The sequence below is a fragment of the Rhopalosiphum maidis genome, chromosome 2, assembly GCF_003676215.2.
Source record: "Rhopalosiphum maidis isolate BTI-1 chromosome 2, ASM367621v3, whole genome shotgun sequence".
Taxonomy (NCBI): Eukaryota; Metazoa; Arthropoda; class Insecta; order Hemiptera; family Aphididae; genus Rhopalosiphum; species Rhopalosiphum maidis.
Window position 1 is genome coordinate 62248859 of NC_040878.1, and position 26441 is coordinate 62275299.

A 26441-nucleotide genomic window follows, 5' to 3' on the forward strand; every position below is an offset into this window, starting at 1 on the left:
TTAACCTTTAAAATCGTGATTAAATTTACTATTTGTGAGAAATAAAATAAACTGTTTATAATATTATACACATTTAACGAGATTTGGAGATAACAAATTTTACAGTTAAAAATAATTTTTTTTTATCAGTATTTTTATTCATAAATATTATCTTTAGGGGTTAAAAATAATGATGATTTAAAGGAATACACTGTTCTTTAAAATGTAAATCTGTTTTTTCTAAAATGTATATAAATGGTAGTTATATTGGATACATAGATGGTTTTTATTAAACTGTGGTTTTTGAAAAATAATGTTTGAGCATTTTAAGATTTTCGTATTTTTTGATTCTAGAAAATATCAAACTTATTTAATAATATCCATGTTTTCTGATGCATTCATAACTATTGCATATTATACCTACGCAACAAAAATGGAGCTACGAGTATCATGCACGTGTTGAGGTGTGTCCGATGGTTGTATATAGCATTTATTTGGATCGCTCCAGTAAATATATAGTATAGTAGGTATACAATAGTCTTTTACTGTCCCAAATACTCAACTACACACTCAACAATTCTTCATCACTTGAAGAAGTCGGAAGTCCTCAAAAACAACACCACCAATATTTTTACATTTTTCAAACAAATCAACTTAGATAAAAAGCTGAAAATATTATATGTTTTGTTTAGTATTAAAATTCATAATATATAGTATGTAAATGTTATCCTAGAGTCTAGACTAATAATCATTATCATCAAACACTTAATTTTAATAATAATAAAAAAAAATAGTTTCTTTTGGCAGTGTAATATAGAAACAGATCAAAGAAATTTAAAATCAGATCTAAGATCTATAACATTACTTTAGTAATGGTGAAAAGGCTACGTCCGATAATTAAATACCACTTAATATAATATATACATATGTGACTACCGGCTACCTGTATTAATGCATACGGACAATCAATACCCAATGGGTCGTATATTTTCAATCTGTCCGCAACAAATCATAAATATTCCCCATAATTTGATGTTTGCACAAGGACTTAATTTAAATTTTAATTATTACTCAATTATTTAAATACGATGCTCCTGCAGCGAGTGTAATATATACACTGTATAATATCATAAGACATAATATATGTCTATTGTCCATATGCAGGTATATACAATTTCTTATCATGCGCGTGAAATCAAATTCATATGACTCTTTTACTTTCGTATTAGAATTAATTATGATAGCATTTTATAACCTTGCAGTGATATCTCAGCACCGCCGAGGTCACATGCTTTTGAATACAATACATATACCTATAATACTTATAATAATATGGTCCTACAGCGAATCGAAGGTGACATAATAATAATAATAATAACGACAAAAGTAGTTTGTACGAAGAAACGTATGTAAATGGGTGTTACGAAATAAAAATAATAATAATGATGATGAAGTAGGCCTACATACCTATTATTATTTATATTATGTATATTATTATTGTGTTCGCGTGGGCTGAAATTTCAAACGGAAACCCGTTGCACACGATTTGTTTTAATAAACCAAAATCGAAATTGATGGTAAACCATGATTCATCTTTTTACACCACATGTTCACATAATATATACCTTTTAAATCATGATATATCTACTATAATAACATGAGCAATGTGCATGTAATATCTCCGGCTGCAAGAATTAACCACCGGTATTATGTTAATTTTTTGTATTTCACAAACGGGTGCTTACCTATTGTTCGTTAGATGACAATATATTTTCCTCTCAAAGTGTCATCATTACTCGTACGTACGCTTAAATAAATCATCTTCATTTTTATTTAGTATATATTTGATCTACATACTAGTATAAAGTCAAAAATAATAAAATGGTAAATTATTTTATTATTTACCTAATTTACGTGAAATATGGCGGGAAAACATTTTTCAACATCCACATTTAATATTTTTTTTTTTTATTATTTTATAAATAATTGATAATTATCATATCATTACATAAAATACTAACTAATATATTATTTAAAAATAAAATAAATAATATCTATAATAATCTATGTCAAATTAAAGTAGTTTATGAAAAATAACACTTGGATAAACTTATTTTGTAAAAAATTTTTTTATTTCTGCATTACTATACACACGCACATTATACTACAGAATAAGGTTATCACAAATTACAATTTATTGAAAAGAATAATTTAGCTCGAATACAATTTGTATTCCATGTCTTTGTGTTTTGTACTTTCAAAATATTTATTGTGTTAAAAGTAGTACATTTAAATGTCACCAGTAAGCCTATTAATTTAAAATTATATTTACATTGTTTATCATATTATGTTAAATTTTAGAAAAAATTTCTCTTAAATTATCTATAACTGACTGTTATTACAGTCATAATAAGCATTTAGTATTACTTCACCAGACGTTTGAATAAATTTTGTTTTAAAAAATAAGCTAAAATGATGAACCGTTGATTACAATTTTTAATTTCCGAACTTGACCACGAAGTTATTTCGTGTGCTTTTATGTTCAATATATAAACTATTTTGTTCACGAATCCTAATAGGTAGCCAATTATATTTCGGAGTCGTTTATAAAGGAAATATTCGAAATATTAACGTGACACAAATGGTGTTAATAAATTTATATAAGCTTATACATATACTTAGGGTATAAATTTGAAATATTTAACATAAAATGTTTCAATTGAAATATTTCAAAATTGAAAATTTCACTCTTTTTGAAATATTTTTTTCTTTTGTTAAATGTATTCGGTTATAGTTGAATAGAAATAATATATTGATTATATACAGAAAATGTTGATAGTAAATATGCAAAAATATGCACTATAAAATTTTGATCTTTATCACTTGTATTATTAATTGGGTCCTTATTGGTTATTATTATTGTTATTTATTATACATATTTTCTTTGTTTCACACAATAAACCAACTTTTGAATATTTTTATTTCCAAGTTAACGTTATTATAAACTTTAAGATATAATAATTCATATTTTATTTTTCATTGCAATGAAATATTAAAACTCTACATATACTATAATGAATACGTTAAACTACAATTGAAAAAAAAAATTAAATTGATAAAAATAAAAAACAAAAACGAAAATGTTTGATTTGATTTGTTTTCAAAAGGCGTCGTCGAAGAAGAACACGTCGTCGTCGTCGTCTTCGAGTTCACGGATGGAGTCGTCGTCGTCCACATCGTCTACGTCATCCTCTTTGAAGCACGTCCTGCACCGACAGGTGTCTGAAATGACGACCACGTCATCTGAACTTCAAAACTCTCAGCTGCTTCAGCAGCGGATACTCATGGACAGCGGTGACGTTTCCGCGGTCAACACCACGACCACCGATGACGTGGATTGCAACCTCGTCGACGGTACAGACCCGCTGGTCACGTTTCCCGAGTCACCTCCTGTTTTGGTGTCCAACGTGTCGCCACTCATGCATGTCTCCACCACCCGCCCCAAACCGGTTCGTGTGGCCGTGGACGGACGACTGAAACACCCGGCTGCGACCACAGCGGCGACCACCGAGCGGCGCGTGTCCACGTCCAAATTGGTCCAAGAGGCATATGAGTCGTCGTCGTCGTCGTCGTCAAGCAGCAGCACCAGCAGCACAGTTTCCGATTCGCAGGACGTGCTGAACGGTGACGTCCACAAACTACATGCGGCCAATACGATCCGAGCAAAGCTCGCCGGAACTATCGGAAGTACCATTGCCGACCACGACACCGAGACCGCTCTGAACAAACTCCAGGTACGGACGTGACGTGATTATATGGTCGGGAAGTTTAATATTATATTATAACTGGCGGATTGTATCTGGAAGTGATGATATTTTGTATCTTAAGACTTAATAGTACTGCACTACTGCAGATGATGAAACTAGATATTCCTATCATATCGGCTCGGGCGCGCAACCCTCAAGTGTCTCGATAGTTTAGGTATATTGTGATTTCTAATCTCTTGTCCTTGATCTGCAGGTGTAGCGAGATCGTGCGTAGGGAGAACTTTACAATCGTTTTTATAAAATTGTCGTTGAAAGTGAGTCACTGGTACTCAATGGCTATAGCATGAATATCATATTTATAAATTCCTTATTTTAAATTATTTATACGTCGGTTGTTACTCGTTATCGATATTATCAATTGATAACGACCAACAATTGATACGTAAATATCCAGATTAATCTAGCAACTAGTAATTTGGTTTTTTATCCATTTCTTCTCACTGGAAAATTTTATTTAATTAAGTTAATTGAGCAATTCAACAGATGTGTTCAATTAGTTTTGTTGGATCACATTTTATTAATAGTTTTTCCCACAGCGTTAGATTTTATTTTATATTTTATAAATAATAGATATGCATCGGAGTAACTTTTTGTAGAGCTATTTGTATGATTTTAAATCTTCGGATATTTAATTTCAAATTTCCATTATAAACCATACAACATTAATTGCGAGCAGGTATGACCAAAGGTAAAAATTGTGGTGTTTTGTATCAAAAATTTCAAAATTTAGATAAATTTCTTTATATAATTTATGTTTGCTGATTTGTCCAAACTCGTATTTTGGAGTAGATTATTAGCCAATGATATAATCTTCTTAGAATGAAATAGATAAAATAATATTGTAATTATGAGTAATTGTACGACTTAGTGAAATATGGAATGATAGTACATAATCAAGACAGAAATGAATACAAATAATATTCATGTTGTTAAGGTTGGTCAGTATCTGGATGAACGAGATCGCGCTGCTAGTATACGAATTTAGAGGCGTTTTGCAGAGGAAAATTTAATATTATTGCATTCATCATTTAACATAAAGTATTGAATATTATGTTCTATCTATACACTTTACATAGGTTAGCGAAAAATAATCGTTACCAACTCGTAATATCGTATCGTTAAATCACTTAAATCTCAAATCACATTTAAAATGTTTACTTTTATTTTGTATAATTGGCAGGGACATTTCATAATATAAAAACGTATTTTTAAAACACAAAAAAACCCTAGTACGCTATTCACCCACTGATTATTACTAATTCAACACAATTGTACGATAGGTCACGTACTAGATTAATACATTATCTAAGAAACATTTTGATAAAATACAAAGATTGACATTTACGGCCGTCCATCAGATCGCTTTTTAAACAACTTGACCGGTAATAATAAGTAAATATCGAACAAATTAACCAATCGTTCAATACAATATTTAACGGGCTGATGTCCTATTTCACGTGTCATTTCATTCATGTACGTCATTTTCGGCGCCACTAGCGTGCATACATCAGGCGTTGTTCCGCGAGCGACAACTCTGTCTTGGTTGATTGCACGTCGGTCGCGCACGCGTAAAATAAACAAAACAAGAATTTTATTATTTTATTATTATTATTATTATTATTATTACGACACTCGAGTGATTTATCGCGCGTTTATTCGTATGCATATAATATTATAACCAATTTAATAAAAATAATAATAATACATACACGGACCGGTCGTCGCGAAGACGATGCGTGGGCGTGAGAGAGACAGAGCGAGCGAGAGATCGATGACGGGAAACTGGTTTGCTCGCGCGACTCACGGACTCGGTGTCGCTTAATTCTTTTTTACTCATGCGCACTCGCTTTTCGTGACGTTTCGTATTCCTTCGCGTGTCCACCTCTAATATACATCATATGTATATCGATATTCAGCAGTCCGTTTACTACCGGTCGGTCGTGGTGGCTACCGCCGCCGCAGCAATAAAACCCAAGGGAAAACAAAACGAAACAAAACCCTCTTCTGTGCGAACTCGTTTCCGATTATTAAACGTATAATACGTATTATTGTTTATTGTTGCGCAAGTGTGGCGCGCCTTTAATTTTATGCGGTCGTATAATACGCGTACGGCTGACGACGACGCGACGACGGCAATAATACAGGCGCCTTTCGTGCCGTGGTTTCCTCGACCTACGCGAAAAGCGCCGCCGTCCAGACGGGGTTTCGTTTTGTTTCTCGTTTTACAGGTCGCGCGTGACCTCCGCCATCTGTTCGAAAAACAACACCCGGACACCACCAGCGTCGCAGCACTTACGCACCCGAAACCCGTCCACTACTATACACGGTCCTGTGTATTTTCCGACGTTTTCTGCTATACAGATAATATATGAACCGTGGACAGTGCTGCGAAAACTACATGGGTGGCGATTAAGATGCGAGTTGCGCAGAAACAGATTAGATTTCCCTTCATCGCTTATTCAATACTTAGGACACGATACCGGTTCGAGTATTGTGCTGCAGTATTGTTAAATGGTACCGAATTATCAAGGTTTAGCTGTGAATACGACAGTCGTAATGCTCGTTTGTCAATAGACAACAATAATAAAATTAATAAAAAGAAATAGTTTTAAAATCAAAATCTGTGTTCACGACGATAGTTTTATCAAAAATGATGACCCGCTAGAAGTTTTGTCTGCTTCAACTACTATGCAGCTTATTTTCTTTTAAAAATTTGAAATTCACTTAAATTTATCACCACTGATCTCGTTGATTTAATGCATAGTTTTTTCTTTAACACACCCGCTGTAGTAGGACAAATTGCAGGGTGGGTTATATAGATAAAAAAAACCGTTTTGTTCTTTCGTTGCAGCAACTTCTGTGATAAGATAAACACGCATTATACATGACTGTATAGACTCGCGTGATAAAAATCTATATTATAATGATATAATAGCATCGGTAAACACACGCGTGACATGAAATGGTATATTGTCGTGTTGAGTTTTGGTTTGTGTGCTGCAGAGATGATGACCTAAGGGAATAACCCAATACCTAATACGTGCTCGTATTCATTTTCGGATCACGTTTTTCAATTAAATATTTTACGCTTTCTGCCATATTATATATTTTAATGCATTATGAATATACACAGGTGTGGTCAAACCGACCAAAACAAACTATGACCATTACCTGAAACAAACCGCTAGATAGATCTAAACGCGAGATGAAACACATTAGAAAGTCGCCTTTAAAAAGAGTCGTCCTTGGTCGATGTCAATATCATATTTGCATATTCGTATTAAAATAATTATTGAAACAAAAAACGAGTATATTTTATGGCCGTTTTATTAAAAAAAAAAAATTATACTCATGATGAAATATGTTGTTTTTTATATAACTATTGTGATTAATATTATTTAAAATCATAGTGGACAATTTCTTAACCTGCAAAGAATTAAGTATTTTATAACTGTAATAATGGTTAATAAATAACAGTATACTATTATTTGTCATCTTCAGTGGTGGATTTGAGAGGAGGAGGCAGTTTACTCTTGGCCTTGTTTTTAATGTTAGATACCAGTCCATGTACATTACATTGTGGTATTAATAACAAATTAAAAAACAAGTAGGTAGGTATTTATCGAAAACTATATAATAGTATAACTACAATGAATATTATGCATTTTCCTAAAAAAAATAGTTATTTATTTTTTCTTAGTTATTCTGTTATTATTACTATATAGCAATAGTAGGTATGATAAATAATAATATTAATGAATACTTCACATGAGTCTAATTTTCATCTATAAACATATCATAATATATAAATATAATAGTGATAATGTAAAAAAAGTATCATAAATTAAAAATTACTGTTATGCATAAGTTCTTCCCAAAAAATGACACGAAATTGTATATCATGTTTAAAATATTATAAAAATGTATTACATTGCACGACAAAAATATTAAGAATGAATTTACGTTTATGTAAAATTGTAATTTGACATGAATATAATATTTACCTTTTATACGATACAATACTTATTCAACTTTTTTAATATTATATATTAATTTTCTGATAAAAAGTAACGTGGTTATTGAATGTAGTTGTATATAATATAATGTATTAATTATTTACTGTTAATTGCTATTGTATAATATTGGCGTTATTATTTTTCCTGTCAAAGGTATACATACCTACGTGACGTTTTATTGTGGGAGTTTGATTTAAATCTATTTACAATATATACATTGCCTATATTATACGTAGTAAACAAACTTCAACCACGTCCACATGATAGTAAAAACCTTTAATCGCGCAAATGTGCATACATGGTTTATTATAATTACGAATTATTCGTAAATAAAAAGCATCACAAATCCGATTTATTATTTTGTTGAAGAAGTAGTATATATAAATATATAATATTAGACTATCGTAAATGGATTTGTTTACATTATAATAATATTATATACCGCCGAGTGATTAAACGTTTGTTATCGATGGTTTTCAAGTACTCAGTCGATAATTCATTTTAACAATTTAGTAGGTAAATTAATTTTTTTATTGCTTGTTGATATGTTATCGTATATTCGTAAAAGTGTTGACTTTCATATTTTATTAATTTATATTAAGTAATATATAAACGACTATCACGGTGGAATGTGATAGACTATGTATATTACGTCGTAATTATTATAATTATGTCTAATATTATGTATTAGTAAAATTATTGCAATAGGTAGGTAATTATCTATAATATTGAATCGAATATAAATCGTAAGTGTAAAATATTTGTGCAAAAGAGTAATTTGACCGACCAATTAGTATATGACACATTATATATGAATTGTAGTTCCGATAAGACATTATTTCAGGATAATCTACATATTATATGACAAACCTTTTTATAACTGCTAATTTAACACTATATATCGATGAATAGGTATCCAAAGTATATAAACATAAGTATGTAGTCAAATTAAGAATATCTTATGATTTAACAGGTCCACTAATCTGTTTAATATAATAAACGTTGAGGTCAGTAGCGAAAAGTAGCGAGATTTAGTTATACTGAATTTTCCAAAAAATCATAACAGTATAGTTTCTTTGTGTCTAGCTTATATTTTAATATCATCACAGATTCAGGTGGTACAAGTTATTTTGTCATTATTTATAAACTGTATATGAAGAAACGTCTTAAGCGGGGTTAAGCAGGGCTTAGTTCCCAGACCTCACACTTTTTACATAAGTTTGGGATCTCGCGTTCAAAAAATAAAAAAATAAGAAAATTGATTTCAAATTTTTCTTTTTATTGCATTTAAAGTTTATATTTACATTTCTTTTTTGCTTTTTTTTGCTTTTGAATCTAATTTATAAATCATTAAAAAAGCGGATAACTAAAGATGCATGTAAATATAAGTATAACATTAAACATGTTAGAATTCGCATTTATTTTTGCACCGTGTCGTTGCTATATATATAAATACGCTCGTATAGATGCATATTATAGATAGCTTAATTATATTTACATTTGTCGACAATAATTATAGGTTCCTTATTAGAATAGAAAGAGAGAGCAAAAGACGCCACGAATACTTGTCAATGAACTAGTTGTGTGATACAATATAATCTATGTGTAAATAAACTTATTTTGTTTTATTACTTAGGATTAATTGAACAATAATATTGCCTAGCTGTAGTACTTGATATTTTCCTGATAGGATTAATGACATTATTTTTAACTACTAGATCTTTAGATGATAACAGATAGTTTAACAACCGTGTAGTAATGTTTGCGTGTTCGAGTTGATTGAAAAAACAGAGTTTCTTAAATATTTTGGTCCTATAAACATACAATTTCCCATACGTATATACTAAAATATACGTCATATTATAATGCTATAGATCTAGTTATCGCGCGTTTCAAGTTGCTAACTATCGTGGCGCCGACCAGGATTTCTCTACAATGTGGTTGTATTCATATGCTCTTGTCCTTGTGAACTATTGATAAGATATTAAAATTCGTTCCAAATACGACGATGATATAATAATAGGTAATACTGATACGATATCTGTGTCCGATTTATGCCGATTTGCACCGAATTGTGTAACTTTTGTGATCGAATTTTTTAGTACACAATCATTAATTTTAATGATGGATTCGGATGAAATTGTAATACCAAAATCCATTTTTTTTTTTTTTTTTTTGAGGAATTTAAAACACAATATTATTATATTGAACGTTACAGTGTTTTAGAAAAACAATAATTATTTAAATTATGTACTGCGGAAGTGGTTATTATTGTTTGACTACCACACGTGTACACACGTTTACATGCAAACGTTTTCAGACGCGTACTATTACTGTGTACAAATTTAGTGATAATTTGTCACTAAGACATAACAGTATAAATGTATGTATGGAACGAAGGAAGAGTTGAAAAAATAAATAACTTTAATCATTGTATATATACACATATTTTAATATCGTTCTCATTAGTCAAGACTCTATAACTATAATTTGACCGTGTTCATATTATTTGTATACAATAATGTATCTAGTTAGGGTCTAAGACGTTCACGTTTGATGGTCATCGTAGAACGATCTAACTCTTGCGATACACTTATATACATTTTGCTTCTGCTAAATTGATGTAAAAAAACTATACCACATAAAGTGCCTGCGAATCGTGTGTTAAATTATCCGTAATAAACAACCATGCAGTTTCAATAAATTATTAAAATTTAAATAAAAGCGAAGTAATAAAACATAGTCACTATGAGGACATTCCGTATTCTGTTCATCGTAATTTTGAAGTCCTAAATTCAAACTATGTATATGTACTACAGTATAGTTGCATTGGTTTCAAAAATCCAACCCATGTCACTTGAGTACTTACTCAATTATTTCTAATTTTTCTCTGCGTAGATGATATTATTAATGTATTATTTGTTCGTATAATATATACGAATAATGATATTATGAACATAAAATCGCATTCGGAGTAAACAGTAACAGTGGAATAATTGCATGCGGCAAAACAATGATATTCCTTCAAAATAATATCACTCACGTGATAAAACATAATTACGAGCGCCTCGAAGCAAATTGCATTACCGTGTAAAATATTATTGAATTACTCGTATGTTATATTTATCGTGCAGCGTTCAATGCACAAACATTATTTTATGGCTCCGAATAATTTCGTCCGTGTTATACTGTTATTTACGAGACGGCGGTGAAGGCAAACTCGGCAAATTTCTTATTTAATTTTTTTCTTTCGATATTGAAACGCGTGTACGACTGACGTTCTAACATGGTTCACATTATAATAACAATATTATGGTTGCAAATTGCAAATTGCAAAAAATAAAATCGAAAAAAAAAAAACCAATGAAATTTCCCATAGTCATCAAAATACGCGCATTAATCGTTCGTCTCGAAAACCAATTAATGTTTTTTTTTTTTCAATTCTCGCGTTGCAATTTTTTCTAGACCCACATACAGTACTCGTTAACTATATGCAAATACAATAATATCTGTACATCTCCAGTACACTGCATTCGTCATGTACTTTTTGTGTAGTAATCTCTTGACGTTCAGTCGCGCCAGGAAATCGTTAGTTCAACTGTTGCTAATTAAAATATAATCATCTAGGCATACTATTATAATATTATTGTGCGTAATTTCAACGGTAATCGATATGTGATTGATTTACAATGCAGGTGTTAATATTTTATAACACTGCAGCTGACACGCGTTTGCAAAACGCATTTGTTATTCAAGTGAGGTTTGTACGCGGTGCAAATATAATATATTATATACGAAACAATAATTGCTGTCGAGTGATGTGATTTATTGTTAATATACCGAAACGACTAATTACGTTAAAAAATAAATTGTTATCGGTTAAGAATCTCTTGAACTTATCGTCCGGTCGTTTTACGATGGTTATTATTAAGATTCGCGTCTCGCGCAGACAGATGCTATTAAACACTATTATATTTTATGATATCATTACGACAATATAGCACATATCTACGAAAACCAGTTGTATAGTGAGTGTGCTGTTCGGTGCGCACATAGTTAGCAACGATTAGTTTCTTATTAATTATTACCAATTCTACGAAACACCATACGACAGATTTGGTATAATCGATAATATTTTATTAGTCATATCGTTCTAATTTTTCATATTTCATTATTATTGCATAGTATTATAGTCTCTGTTCGCTCTATATATAGTGATGATCGTACAGTGTACAACAACGTACTGCGTAACGTGTGTCGCATATTACTCTTCATATTTTTGAAAATGTTTAGATAATAATAATATACTTTTAAGTTCAACAATCTGGAAACATACAAATAAAACATAGTATGCACTTTATTGTTCCGTTATTGTGATTGAAATGGCTCAAATTTTTTCTTCGATGCATTCTAACGAGATATTGTTTAGACATTTTCAAAAAATCTCCTTTCGTTCGGAAAACTTCAATTGCCAAGTAAGTGATTTTTGGTTTTGATTTGTTCTTTCGAAATCCTTTAGTAGATGGCCACGAATAAATCGCACCTATCGTCTAGAATAATCGGTTTTGTTGGTCTCCCGAGGGTATACTTATCTATATTTAACATGGGTTAATTTATTATATCATATTCGTACAGTTGTTATTTACATTTTTTTAAATCAATTTCATGTTCTCGAACAACTATTATTAAAACAACTCTGATCCACTAAAAGTCGTTCCTCTTTTTTATCACACGCAGTATACACACACACGCACATATTTTTTTTACTTTATTACTCGCGCACTCTAATTTGGTAATTGAACACTACAAAACGTTCTTGTTGTCGAGTGCGGATCGTTTTTCAATACTGAGGGTACGTAACAAATGTATTACTCGATCGATACTTCGGCAGAGTGTTCTATATAATAATATATAGACTATTAGATTATTATCATTGTCGTCGGTATTTTTTTTTCGGAACCGGCGGTAGCGCCCAAGTCGGGCAACCAAACGTACGACGTCGCCACCATTTTTATTGCCGTCCCCGACCCCGGCGTATCGTTACAACCGCAGCGGGTCACGCACACGCCTTTTGGCCCCGTCGTTATAGTCACGTAAAACTTATAAACAAAAATAAAAAAATTATACTGAAAACTCTGTCGGAAAACTCCGTTTATTCGCTCGTGGTTTTCTCAGGTCCGTAGTAGCTGTTGCAGGCGGGTATATGCACCAGTGCACCACCTGCAGTTCGTATGTATTTGGCTAATGGTTATTTTTCGCGTACTGATACACGTCAAAACTGTGTTGTTTTAATAATATTATTGTCGTCATCAAAAATCGTCTTGGCGGCGGAGTAAATACTTCGGTGTGGTTATATTATGCGCGGCGTTTGGCGGCTAATGAGCGGTAGCGGCGGTGCGTTCAAAGCGGCCGACAAAATGAGTACGTTCAAAGGGACCAAGGTAAATAATGGCAAAAAAATCGTAATGGAAACAAAATATTATAATAAGAAAATAGCCGTAAGGCGATTCAACAATATTTGATACCTAATTATGTAATAGAAAATACGTTACATAAAGATAGTATTAGGTGTACCTATAATTTAAAAATATGTTATTATATTAATACTGTCATGTGGTAAACGGCATATGCAACGGCGGCGCTAAAAATACAAAGAATTTGATTTTAGTGGCGGCGGCAAGTTGAGTTTTTTTTTTATACATTCTTGTACAGTGAAGATAAATCAAACGAGTGTGCGTCTTGGCAAGTCAGCCAAATTTATTTTGGTGTAGTACCGCCGACACAATATATACATATACATTCGCAAATATCTTATGTTTTTTCTTCTTGTATCCTTTTTTTTCCTTCGTCTTAAGCCAAAATAACCGATAAACGAGACTGAAATCCAATTCACGGCCAATCCGTTCTACGCGAAAAGGGGGAAGTAAATATTCTTCAACTTTTTGGCCGTATGTGCGTATTGACGCCGCCACTACACGTCCTTGAACCGTTTGCCACAAACGCCGCCTGCGCGTGAAACGAAAACAATAATAATGTTATTATTATTATTATTATTATACACCTATATAAAATCGTCATATCGACCCAGGTCGTTATGTTTTCATATTGTATGTACGGCACGCAGATAAAAACAGTAAACATTTAGGTATATTATGTATAACATAGTCCAAACAATCGCGATTGTTGAGTAATTTGCATTTCAAACGATTCCGAATACTATAAGGACATGTTGTGATTGCGACTTAACAATCTATATGGTGATCGGTCGGAGTTAGAATTTTGATGTTACGCGAATAGCAACAATTTTGTTTGATTCGTTGCATACAATATTAATATTATTTTGAACTACAAAGTTTTCTACAGCTAATTATATCAAGATAGCAGTCGTGAAATTTTGTTTTGTAATGAAACGATCACATTTGAACATGATAATTTCTTCAAAGGTAAATATTTCTATTATAAGTTATTACCTCACCTTTCATTCGCGTTTGATACATCGTAGACACTCGGTCTACAGAACGGTCGTTATTGCAATTTTAATGTATATTGCATTCGGTTAAACGCGAACAAATTAGGTACTGAAAATATTCAAGGACATCTAAATCGTGTGTAATTTTCTATTCATTATCGATTAGTTGGTTATGTATACGTAGGACGGAGTAAGTAAATAAAAAATATAAATTTCAGAACGTAATTTCACGTTAAGCCGTCGCACATTATTAATGTCAGCCTAAGAATTTTGTACGTCAAAAAAATCAATCAACTGTATGCGTGTGCGTGTGCGTGTGTGTGTGTCTTTAATTCTAAAGTCTCAACACGTTGATTATTTATTCAAATAATGTCGGGGAGAGAATGGTTGGATGTAATCCAAAATATCCAAACTCCAATATTCTAATCTATTCGGGAAATTGTGATGCGATGATTAGTTATAAAATGCCAATTGGGAAAATGTATATTTAAATCGGTTTTTAATTATAATCAAAAAGTTTTTCATAGTCGCGATGAATAAAGCAAGCCGAAGGATAGACAATTTGCGATTGCAAATTGCAAGTATATAATGTGACTTACCTTAGTCGTAAACAATGTATGGAAATGTTCTTAGGAAAAACCAAATTTAAAAATATACACATTTACAACACCATTAATAATATTTTTATATACGAGTATTATACGTATATGTACGGCGGACGACCAAAAGAAACTGTTGATCACGTGGATCAAACGTTTGTGGGGGCATATCGTCTACTCATAACATAATACGTTTATTTTGCACACGGCAATATATCGGTTTTTTTTATTATAACTATTACACCCGAATAGGTATTAGGACGTCATCGTTGGAGCGGTTGTTGGGCAATATAAATACAAAAAAAAAAAAATACAATGTCTCTTGAGTTTTTTCGCACTTTTCCTCGTCTCCATATTATTCTGTGGGAGTTTACGTATATAATAATATGTGATGATACTATGCCCACACTCAAACACGAACGTTTACACACACGCGCGTACGACTTAGTCGAAAATTCGCGATTGTCTAAGTTTAGTTTTACAATAAACACCGCCGCTACCACACAGCTGCAGTACGGTATTTCAGCATAGTTTTTTTTTTCATGTAACGTAGACGTAAAATAGCATACGATCTTCGTCACAGTCATCGCTCTGCACAGTCGCGTTTGGATCAGTATCACTGATTTTTTTTAAACATTTTTCACAGGAAAAAATATTATTGAAAACTGGAGAACTATCTCAACAGGAAAACCAAAACATCAGTGCTGCCACGATGAAAGTGCAGACCGATTCGTTTAGTTCGGAAAAGGTATGCAACGATTGTTCTGTTCATAATATTGTTTAAATGTATATATCATTACAACAGTCGTGACGAAATTTTTTCGTGTCATCTAAAAAAAAAGATTGTCGATATTGATCTGCTTTTATTATTATTATTATTATTACTATTAAACACAGGGCTTTTAAAGTTATAGTTGATACAGTTTTTGATATGAGCATCAATAGTAAAACCATTTTTATTTTTTTATTAAACGTGATAAATTCAAAATTATAAGAATACAAAATCAGAATTGATCATTATTTAAGTTAAAATCTGCGTAAAATCGTCGAATGTGGGACCACGTGTGAGTATGGTGTTCATAGATATGTAAAAAACTGGTGTATACTACTTATTATACGAGTTAATCATGTATCTGTTTCTTTGTTTAATGTTAACGGTATGTCGGTCTAATATTCCGAAGTAACGTGACGATTGACAGATTTATCTCTCCCCCACCCGTCTTTCACACATGATTTACGAGCCGAAATACTATGGTTCATATCATTCTGATCCATATCGTCTTTTATTTAGACGCATCCGATATCTAGTTAATTGCAATGTATAATAATACGATGTCTCCCACCACCAACGTGACAGCGCCACCTAGGACAAGTAGTTATATATTATATATATGCGTGCTTTGTGAAATTCGAACGGAGTAAATACCTGTACTCGGTTAAGACAGTCGAACGGATACTATTAAAATCAATGGCTCGTGAGTTGTTGTCTCATACAATTATATCGTTAAAAGTATATTTTTTTACTAATTAAAAGAATGAAGACGATTGCCGATATAGTTTGAAAAATACAATCAATTGACTCTGAACGCACATATAAGTTTTACATCCTTCTTTTAAACCTTGGAGATATATAACGATATTTGTAAGAATAGTTAAGAGAATTCGAATAATCGACAAAAATATTAAAAATATTGAGTACAAATGAGTGGTTCACTTTGGATATTACTATATTAGACTGATTTAATATTTAAATAAATAACTAATAAGTATATTTGAAATTAAGTTTAATGTTGATCAATATTACATTATGCATAATTTTTCAAACTGTATTAATTATGGTTGAAACTGCATACGCATTTTTATAAGAAAAATTTGCTATGAAAGAAACAAAAACTTTTTTTTTTAGATTTTTAATAGTTTCAAAATTTGTTTTTAAGCCTAATTAAATAATGCTAAATATTTATAGAACCAGCTAAAAAATAAAAATTAAATAATAATAATTTTGAAATTTTGGTATTATAGTTACCACATTGTGTTTTTTGTAATAGCATACATACAATTAAGTTGACGGGATCGCCTCGAAACAGAACGGTTTTTTCATTTAATTTAAGTTAAATTTTTCGTGTTTAAATATTTTAAAAATGTCTATTAAAAAAAAGACATTATTACAACTAAAATTCAACGCACAGGTGTGGTCGCAACAAAAATGCACATATTACTGTGCATAAATTATACAGATATGATATTGTTCACAACTATATGTATATTGGCCATATTGAACGAAAAATTACAAAACGTGATAATAAACGGATGTCAAGTGTAATCGAAACGCGTAGTCCCACTAAAATACAGTATTGAAGTAGCTAGTGATTAAATTTGTAATAAATGAGTGTTATAATAATACTACACTTGGGACTTGATATTATCTGTATCGAGTCTATCGCATAGCTAACCACTCTGAGAATTTATTTTCGAATTAGAAATCTAATTGTATCGTGGTGTAACGTTTAAATGGAATCAAAACAATATTATCCACTAATATTTCACTATATTTTCGTTGCAAGGTGAAAACTTTGTTATATATTTCAAATGTCATATATTTATCGAGATATGAATTAACATATTATAACGGTTATGTTGTTTAAAACTAATCATAAATATGAGAAATATTATTAAATAATAAAAAAAATAAAAGAAGTAATTTAAAATTTTTTTAATTTTTGTTTTTATTTCAATCAAAATGGATATGTATTATTTTTACAAATGCTATTTTTGATCTGCCTACATATCTCCTGTAAGCTTATAATTTGTGACGGAGATAGAGATACATGATTATAATTATTAAAAAGATATACATTTAAAAAAATTACAGGTAATAATAAATTATTGGTCCCAGAATTTATAAGTTAATTTCATATTTTACAATTCTTATACTATTTTCGTAAAGATCTAAATTACGACCGTACATTCGGTCATAATATTATAATAGTTTCACTAATCGGAAATTATAATTTATAGAAAGCTTCAAGCGCACAACAACAAAGACAAACAATAACGTCCTCAGGAATGTTCAACCAAGAAAAACATATAGCTCAGTCATCACAATCGAACTTTACGTTCACTAAAAAAGGCATTTGTACGAGTTCAAAAGCCGTGTCATCTGCTACTTCACAAGTAATAATACATTTTTTTTTAAATTGATCAGTTCTGTAATTTATTCGTACAAATATTGTTTCACTATGATTTAAGATATATTATTAAATTTTAATTACTAATAACGTGTATCTACAACCTACATATTACAAACATTATAGCTATCTGAATTTATTTTTATCTTAAGAGTTAGGTGATTGAAATTTTAATTTACATACTTTGTGTTTGGTAAATTTTGGTCTTTTATTGGAAAGACAATAATACAAATTACAATACAAATCATGGGTTCATAAAATATATGTTTAAATTGTATACTATAAGTAGGTTATGTGTTGCCACACATTTTATTTAAATTGCAATAACATATTTTGTAAAATGTTAGTAATTAGATTCTAATTAAATTTATAGTCTTCTCACAACGGGTCCTCTTCTGGTGGCAGTGGTTCATCGCCTCCATCGACACACGTGATTAGAAGTGTTGACGATCTGTTAAACACTAATTTTGATGATCTAGACCAGATGCGAGAAATAGCCAACACTCAAGATGTGGAAAACGCCATAAAAAAGTATTCGCTGTACCTGGAAAACGCTGTAAAGGGACTGATGAGTGGAAAATATGCAGATGCCAAAGGCCCGATAATGCTCAACAAAATGTTCGATATGATTTGCAAGGCGTGGGCCGTGCCGACCTACGAGCTTGGGTACGCGTTATGTAACACATTCCGGGATTGTGGTGGTATGGATTTGTTGATCAACAATTGTGTGTCTAAAGACCAAAAACTCCAGTTCTCCAGTGCCAGATTACTGGAACAATGTTTGACTACTGAAAATCGCTCATACGTAGTGGAAAACGGGCTGGAAAAAGTCGTACATGTAGTGTGTGCATACAAGAGTCAAGTAAGCTCGGCCGATCAATCTAAAGTCAGTACTGGTGAGTAATTTTTTTTCACATATCCGAAAACAAAAACCAATATTTTTCGTTTCAAATTTGTAACCGACTGTGCATAAATGCAATGCCAGGTGGTGTCGAATATTTGTAAAAAAATATTGTTTTAACGTTTCAAATGAAATATTAACACTTTAATATGCATTAAATTAAAATTATAAAATACGGAAATGTCGTTATCAATCAAATAGAAATTAAAATTAATTTAGTATGTAAAAAAGTTAATTCTTACAATGTGAAGATATATAATACTATATGAAAGTGATGATATATATATATAAAAATATATTAATTTTTTATCTCATTCATTATATTTCGTTTCGAATGCATTTGAACAATATAAATAGTATTATATTTAAATTGCTGCTAAATATCATGGTATAATTAACGAAGTATGAATATGTTTTAGGAATTCTTGAGCACCTATTTAAACACAGTGAAATGACATGCAGCGATGTTATCAAACTCGGTGGCTTGGACGTATTGCTGTACGAGTGTCGCAGACGAGACATCGCTACCCTGAGACACTGTGCCGGTGCTCTAGCCAACCTTTCGCTATATGGAGGTGCTGAGAATCAAGAACTGATGATCAAACGTAACGTGCCTACATGGTTGTTCACGTTGGCGTTCAATACGGACGATAACATCAAGTATTACGCGTTTTTGGCTATAGCTGTTTTGGTAGCCAACAAAGAAATTGAAGCGGCCGTGCTCAAGTCTGAAACTCTGGACCTAATCGACCCGTTCGTCACCACCCACACACCGTCGGAATTCGCCAAGTCGAATCTAGCCCACGCCCACGGCCAGAGTCACCATTGGCTAGAGAGGTTGGTCCCTGTTTTGAGCTCAATCCGGGAGGAAGCATGCAACTTGGCCGCTTTCCACTTTTGCATGGAGGCTGGCATCAAAAAGCAACAAGGCAAGACCAGTATATTTAACGTGATTAATGCTGTTGAACCACTGAAAAAAGTGGCCAGTTGTCCTAACGCCATAGCATCCAAATTTGCTGCCCAAGCACTGCGACTGATCGGCGAAGAAGTACCGCATAAACTCAGTCAAAAAGTACCATTGTGGTCACCCGAAGACGTTCAAGAATGGGTCAGACAGATCGGATTCAGCGAATGCTCTAAAAACTTCGTGGATAGCCGAGTAGATGGTGACCTGTTGTTGCAGTTGACCGAGCAAAATTTGAGGGACGACATCGGAATACATAACGGAATCATGCGAAGAAGGTCAGTATACCACCATATAGTTAGTATTTGGAAGTTTCACGAAATATACAATTTTTATAAAATTATTTTGTAAGCGTACCTATTGTATAAAACTATTATACATTTTAAATATATAATATAAATCAGAAAATAGCTAAATATTATCTTTTAACATACCTAAGTAAGGTACACTTAGTGGAGAAATGATAACACACTAGTGATAATAAATTATGATATTTAAATTGATAGGTAATAAAATATTTAAACTTGACTAAATGTATCTACTTACAATTTACGTATTAACAATCGTTTTTCTATTGTCATAATGACAGAGTTTTGTAAATTTGTTACAAAAATTCTAAAAATTAAAATATTATATTTTATAATAATATATTAATATTTAATAGTAATAAAATGTATAAGAGCATGATTCACATTTTAATATTTATTAATCATTTGTTCTATCAATGTATTGATATTAATATTATATTATTATTTTGATTTTTAATTTTTTTTTAATTTGTATTTTTTTATTCCTAGTATTCCTACTAACTGGGTATTTAAATTTAAAATAACCTAAATTGTAGCGTTAAAATGTTAAATTATACTTTTTCTTTAATTGAATAGCTTACTAAAAAATAAAACATTAATTTTTTTTGGGGGGGGGAGGGGTATGAGATTTTTAAAATCTAAAAGGGGCGTTGAGTAAAAAAAAGGTTGGGAAACACTGCATTATTAAACACTAAAATTATATAAAATTCACTTTTTTCATATTGTTTTATTTATCGTTAACAGGTTTATGAGAGAAATACACAATTTGAAACGATTGGCGGATTACAGTAGTAGAGACACAACAAATTTGAACTCGTTCCTCCAGTCCATAGGTCCAGAGTTCTCCGTGTACACTTATTCTATGTTAAATGCTGGCGTTGATAGAGATTCCATAAGGTAAGTCAGTCTCAAATTTTTAATATAATTTTTTTTTTTTTTTTTATGTTAAATCAATATAAAGTATGTTTAAATCTATAAAAAATGATTTGACAAGAACGTAATATGAAAAATATATTACTTTAAATAGTATTGGAAATTTGTTTCTAATTGTATTGATTTGTTATTTAAACATCACCCTTCATTTAAAATATTTGTTCATGTTTTAGATTCTTATCAGAAGACCAGCTCATACAAGAGTGTGGAATATCAAATAGCATTCACCGGTATAGAATACTAGACTCGATAAGAGGTAAGTGTTACGATAGTAATACATTTAAAAATGAACATGATTACAAATATTGTTGCTTTTTATCGTTACTAGACATGGAGACGTTAATAGATACATCCTCTTACGAAGAAAACATGAATAAGAACTTAGACGTATTTATCAGTTACAGAAGATCGACTGGATCTCAATTAGCTAGGTAAGGCGATTGCTTTCTTTAAGTTGATAACTATAAATGTAAAATATATCCAGGTTATTTAAAAATATTATAACGTAATGTGATTTTCTGAAGATTGCGAAATAAAATCGATAATAATTGATTTTATTTTTCAGTTTACTCAAAGTACATCTACAACTTCGAGGATACTCAGTATTCATCGACGTCGAACGTCTGGAAGCCGGCAAGTTCGACAACAATCTATTGCAGAGTATTAAGCAGGCGAAAAACTTCATATTAGTACTGACACCAAAGTCTTTGGATAGATGTATAGGCGATAACGAATGCAAAGACTGGGTGCACAAGGTAACGCCAACAAATAACTTTAATATACATACATATAATATATTTAGGGCACTCGAAATATAAATTGGTTATTTTGAGTTTTATTTCCATAACTTTTTTATTTTGTACTATTATTACAAAATCCTATGCTACCCCCCTGATATTCTCATAATAGCATAATCGGTTAGTACTTATGTTTAATAGCCACTGATTTTACAGGAAATTGTGGCTGCTATACAGGACCAGTGCAACATCATTCCGATCATGGACAACTTCGCATGGCCTGAACCAGAAACCTTGCCGGAGGACATGCAAAACGTGTGGAAGTTCAACGGCGTGCGATGGATACACGACTACCAGGATGCGTGCGTGGAGAAGGTGGAACGGTTCATGCGCGGTGAGCTGAATGGGATCCGGGATGGTGCCAGTTCGGGACTGTCGCTGAATCGATCCGGCGGCGTCGGCGGTGGCATCGGCACATCCACCATCAAGAGTGACCCGTCGGCGCCGAATACGCCGCTGACCGTGGGCAGATCACCGCCAACATACCAGCGGACTCAGTCTAACGACAGTGAACGCGACTTGACCGGTAGCAAAGATTGACTAGCGGGGAACACTTCCAGGTATGGGACAGTGACCAACGTTTTGCTTTCCCGCCCGAACCGGTTACTACGTTTTGTGTCCGTCTGCTTGTTGTCGTCCACCCTGCAGCGGCCTCCGATGACTTCACGGTTAGGTGGGTAAAAACGAACTGGGCACTTGAAACGAGATAAATGATTCCGCGAGTACTTTTAAGTATTTAGTTGAGGTTTCGTTTTTTTGAAATAGCTTTTTTAAGACTTAAAAAATACAAGTCATTTTATACTCAACTTAAAATAATACTATGTATATAGACGTGTACCATTTTTTTTTTATTGTAAACTTAATTATATGTATATGCATATTGTTACATAGATCTTCAAATATTTCAATTTAAATTGTTTCAAATGTCAAGTTATATCATTTCACGACAAAAAGGAATCAAAGAAAAAATATTTTATTTCTTTTACAAAATTAAACAAAGCCAATTATAACCCGTGAGAAAAAATCCCGTACTCCTAAAATATTGGTTTCGGTTTTAGATTAAAAAAAATTCTCTAGCTTCCTTATTTATTTTAATTTTATCAAAAAATTATTTTTTTACTTTGCATGTAAATAAATTTATTATCTAGATTGCGCGTTAAACACATACATATTATAATAAGTAGTTATAACATATTATATAGCTCTTACGCTTTGTAATAAAATCTATCAGTGCCGCAGAGTGAATGTTGTGTGGTTTGAAAATTTTAAATTTAATACTATTTGTTGCGATCGTCTCGTCACACAAGGCTGACATGGTCCTAATTAACATATTTATACACAGATACCGGAAGTGTTCGAGATTACCTGCTTGGAGGCCACCAATGAGTCCAAATGGTCGTGGAAAGTGTCGAAAACGAGCCAAAAGCGTGGAAGGTCTATTGGAGACCACCGTCGAATTGGATTCACAAGTACAGGTACAGGCTCAAATGAAAAAGGCAAAAAGCCTGGAAGAGTACTTGGACACGTGCGAAGAAGACGTCGAAGACAGCAATAGCGTCTCGGCGTCGGTCAGCGACAGTGTAAAGAAGAAAAACTTTGTCGATAAGTGTATAAACAAAATGAAATCTTTTATAACGACCACCAAAAAGACTTCAACGGACTCGAAATAATGAATAGATTTATTGTATTATAGTGTATACATTTTTTTTATGTACCTATATTATATAATTTTCGTTTTTAAATTTTTTTAAATCTTATGTTGACTCAATATTTATATATTTTTGTAAACCTATACGTACCTATATTATATTTTAATTTACTAGTTGTTATTGTCATTACTATTATTACTATTTTATTTTATTTTATTTTATTTTTTAATTGTGTTTTTATACGAGTTTATACTATTTGTTAGCGTGTTTCAAAAATATTGCGCTTAACATCATATATTCTATTATAGTATACAATCATATTATACAATTTGTGCAATACCTATTATTATTATTATGTCGACGTATGTTATAATCATAGATATAAACAACAACTAAATGATATAGATGTATTTATATTACATATGTAATATTGATTGAAATTAGTCGTCATATTACACAAATCAGGCAATGTTTACATTTTGTATATTTATCTATGTAAATACTAAATACCTGTCCAATATCCATGAATACATATTTGAGTAAATTTTGGACAAAAATTAGTTAACTTCAATGATAAGAACAAGATAAAGATTACCTAGTTGTTACACATATCTATGGTATAATATTGCGTATTGATTAATTACACGTGACTTAAATGTTTTCAAATATAAAAGACATTAAAACCACATTATAATAATTTTTTTTAACTATTGCATCTTAGAGTTCTGCTGTCTTATAATTTTATAACTAGTTAACTGTGATACATAATAACGTAATTTATGATTGCAGTTCAGATGTTCAGATGATAAATTATTAAAACTACCAAACAAAATTGTCATTGTTATACCTAACCATATTATAATTGGTAAGTAACTCCACTAAATATTATAATTCAGGTGTAGCTTATGGTTGATTTGATCACTGTAATGGATTTGCTACATTTAAATTCAATGTTCAATCGTTGAGATACGAAAAACTCAGAACTGTTAGTCTTTATTTTTAAGAATACCATAGACTATTTTTTTTATATCGTATGTTAAACTAATTTATTGGTTTTACCATTTAAAATTGAAAATTTTATGAATTTTCAAGTATAAATTAAATGTATTTTAGAAAAAATTAGTGTTGCATAAATAGTTCTGTTTTCTGGAATTTGCTGATTACTTTGATTATTACTGAGAATTTTATATTTTTACCTTTTAAAATATCAATTTTCCATCAAAAACTACCCTCGACGTTAAATATAAAACGTGATAAAAAAAATAAATATAAAATAAATAACTTAAAATCCTCTAAAGTTCTAAAATACAAATTTAATTTTAATAGGAATTTAAATGTCAATATAATAAAAATAAATAAACTAAAATATATTTATCTCCATTGGTTAGACATCTTAAAACTTTTAAAGCATCGATTTTGATTAAAAGTACTTAAGTAGATTTACAATTGGTTAATACCTGAAATGTGAGTATTGAGTAACTCGTCAGTTTTATGATAGGTAGATGAATATTTTTTTACAATTAATTACTAAAATGTAATTTCATTTAAAAAAGTTAAACAAGTAAAATTAATATTCTCAAACTTCAACTTGTTATGGTTATGTTTGTTATAACTTATAGAAGTGTAACTTTATTAGGTACCTATATACGTTACGGCATACAATACATAATATTTTATAGTTAAAATAGCGTTAGACTAGGGAGACAGTCTCTTACTGATATTATTCAATCTTACATTAGAATAAACCATAAGGAGTTTATCTAGAGGACAAATGATGGAAGTGGATGAGTGGTATACCTGCATATAGCTTACGCAGTTGACCTGATTCTCCTTGGAGATCCTAAATAAGATATAATTCGGACACTAATTGGTCTAATAAGTAATAAGTATGAGTAAATTAATGGGCCTTTCAGTTAACCAAATACATAACAAGGAGGACGAAAAGCGAAGAAGACACAAAAGACTGAGAAGTTGACTGGTTTTCATTTTAACAAGTTAGCAGTTTTAAATGTTTTAAGTAACAATGCGTTAATGTAAATAATACAAATTATATTCAACAATAACTGTATTGAGATGTTTCTAAGTCAATCTCCCGTTGTTGTTAATGATGTTTACCACCCACTCTAGAAATAAATTGTAAACTAATAAATTTGAATGTTGATTCTAGTTATATTGTTGAGATTATGTACGATTGGTCTAGAGCAGATAACTGAATAATTAATTCAGATTTGGCTTCAATCAATTAACTTAGCTTATTTAATAATAATAATGAAAATTTTTATTTTATTATTACCTCTACTACGTATTAACAAACTAATAAAAATAATAATTGTTGTAGTTCTTCAAAAACAAATATTCATAGGTAATTGAAATTGTCATCAAATGATTATGTTAGTATTTCCTATAAATAGCATAGTTTTCTAAATATTTTAACTTGGTTTTATTTACCTGATAATATGATATTTTCGTTGTTTTAAATTTTGACCTCTGATTTCTGAATATGTTTTTGTTTCAACTATTTTTAAATTTTGATAGCCGATGATGGTAGATGGGGTTAAAATATGCAAAATACGTAGTACTTCATCTAAATAATCGGAAACACATAACAAAATCCAGCGGGAAAACGGGAATATCTACACAATATTAGATACTTAGAAAATAAATTATATTTTATTTGTGATTCAACAAGAATAACAATTCTTATTAGGGATATAATCGAAGACTTGAAATTTTATAAAGTTTATAGATTAAATTTTAAATCGTCTATAAAGTTTGTTAGAACTTAAAATATGAAAAATACAAAAATTATAT

General features: G+C 31.1%; 1 protein-coding gene across 7 annotated transcripts in view; it reads left to right on the top strand.

The window, feature by feature from the left end:
• LOC113550939 (sterile alpha and TIR motif-containing protein 1-like) overlaps positions 1 to 23775 on the top strand; it is a 37127-nt gene extending 13352 nt beyond the window's left edge. The window contains exons 3-13 of one of the 7 annotated variants that reach the window (XR_003405088.1): positions 3147 to 3773; positions 15537 to 15638; positions 17909 to 18064; positions 18452 to 18974; positions 19399 to 20221; positions 20996 to 21148; positions 21358 to 21440; positions 21513 to 21615; positions 21750 to 21939; positions 22138 to 22654; positions 23324 to 23775. Coding sequence is in view for 1 of the 7 variants with exons in the window: in XM_026952903.1 (XP_026808704.1) it covers positions 3147 to 3773; positions 15537 to 15638; positions 17909 to 18064; positions 18452 to 18974; positions 19399 to 20221; positions 20996 to 21148; positions 21358 to 21440; positions 21513 to 21615; positions 21750 to 21939; positions 22138 to 22521 (3144 nt within the window). In the remaining 6 variants the exon portion in view is untranslated. Of the gene's footprint in view, positions 1 to 3146; positions 3774 to 12167; positions 12298 to 13027; positions 13264 to 15536; positions 15639 to 17908; positions 18065 to 18451; positions 18975 to 19398; positions 20222 to 20995; positions 21149 to 21357; positions 21441 to 21512; positions 21616 to 21749; positions 21940 to 22137; positions 22655 to 23323 lie in introns of those variants that run through there. The other 6 variants (XM_026952903.1, XR_003405092.1, XR_003405093.1 and 3 more) reach the window with 6 other exon arrangements.
• The last annotated feature ends 2666 nt before the right edge of the window (positions 23776 to 26441 follow it).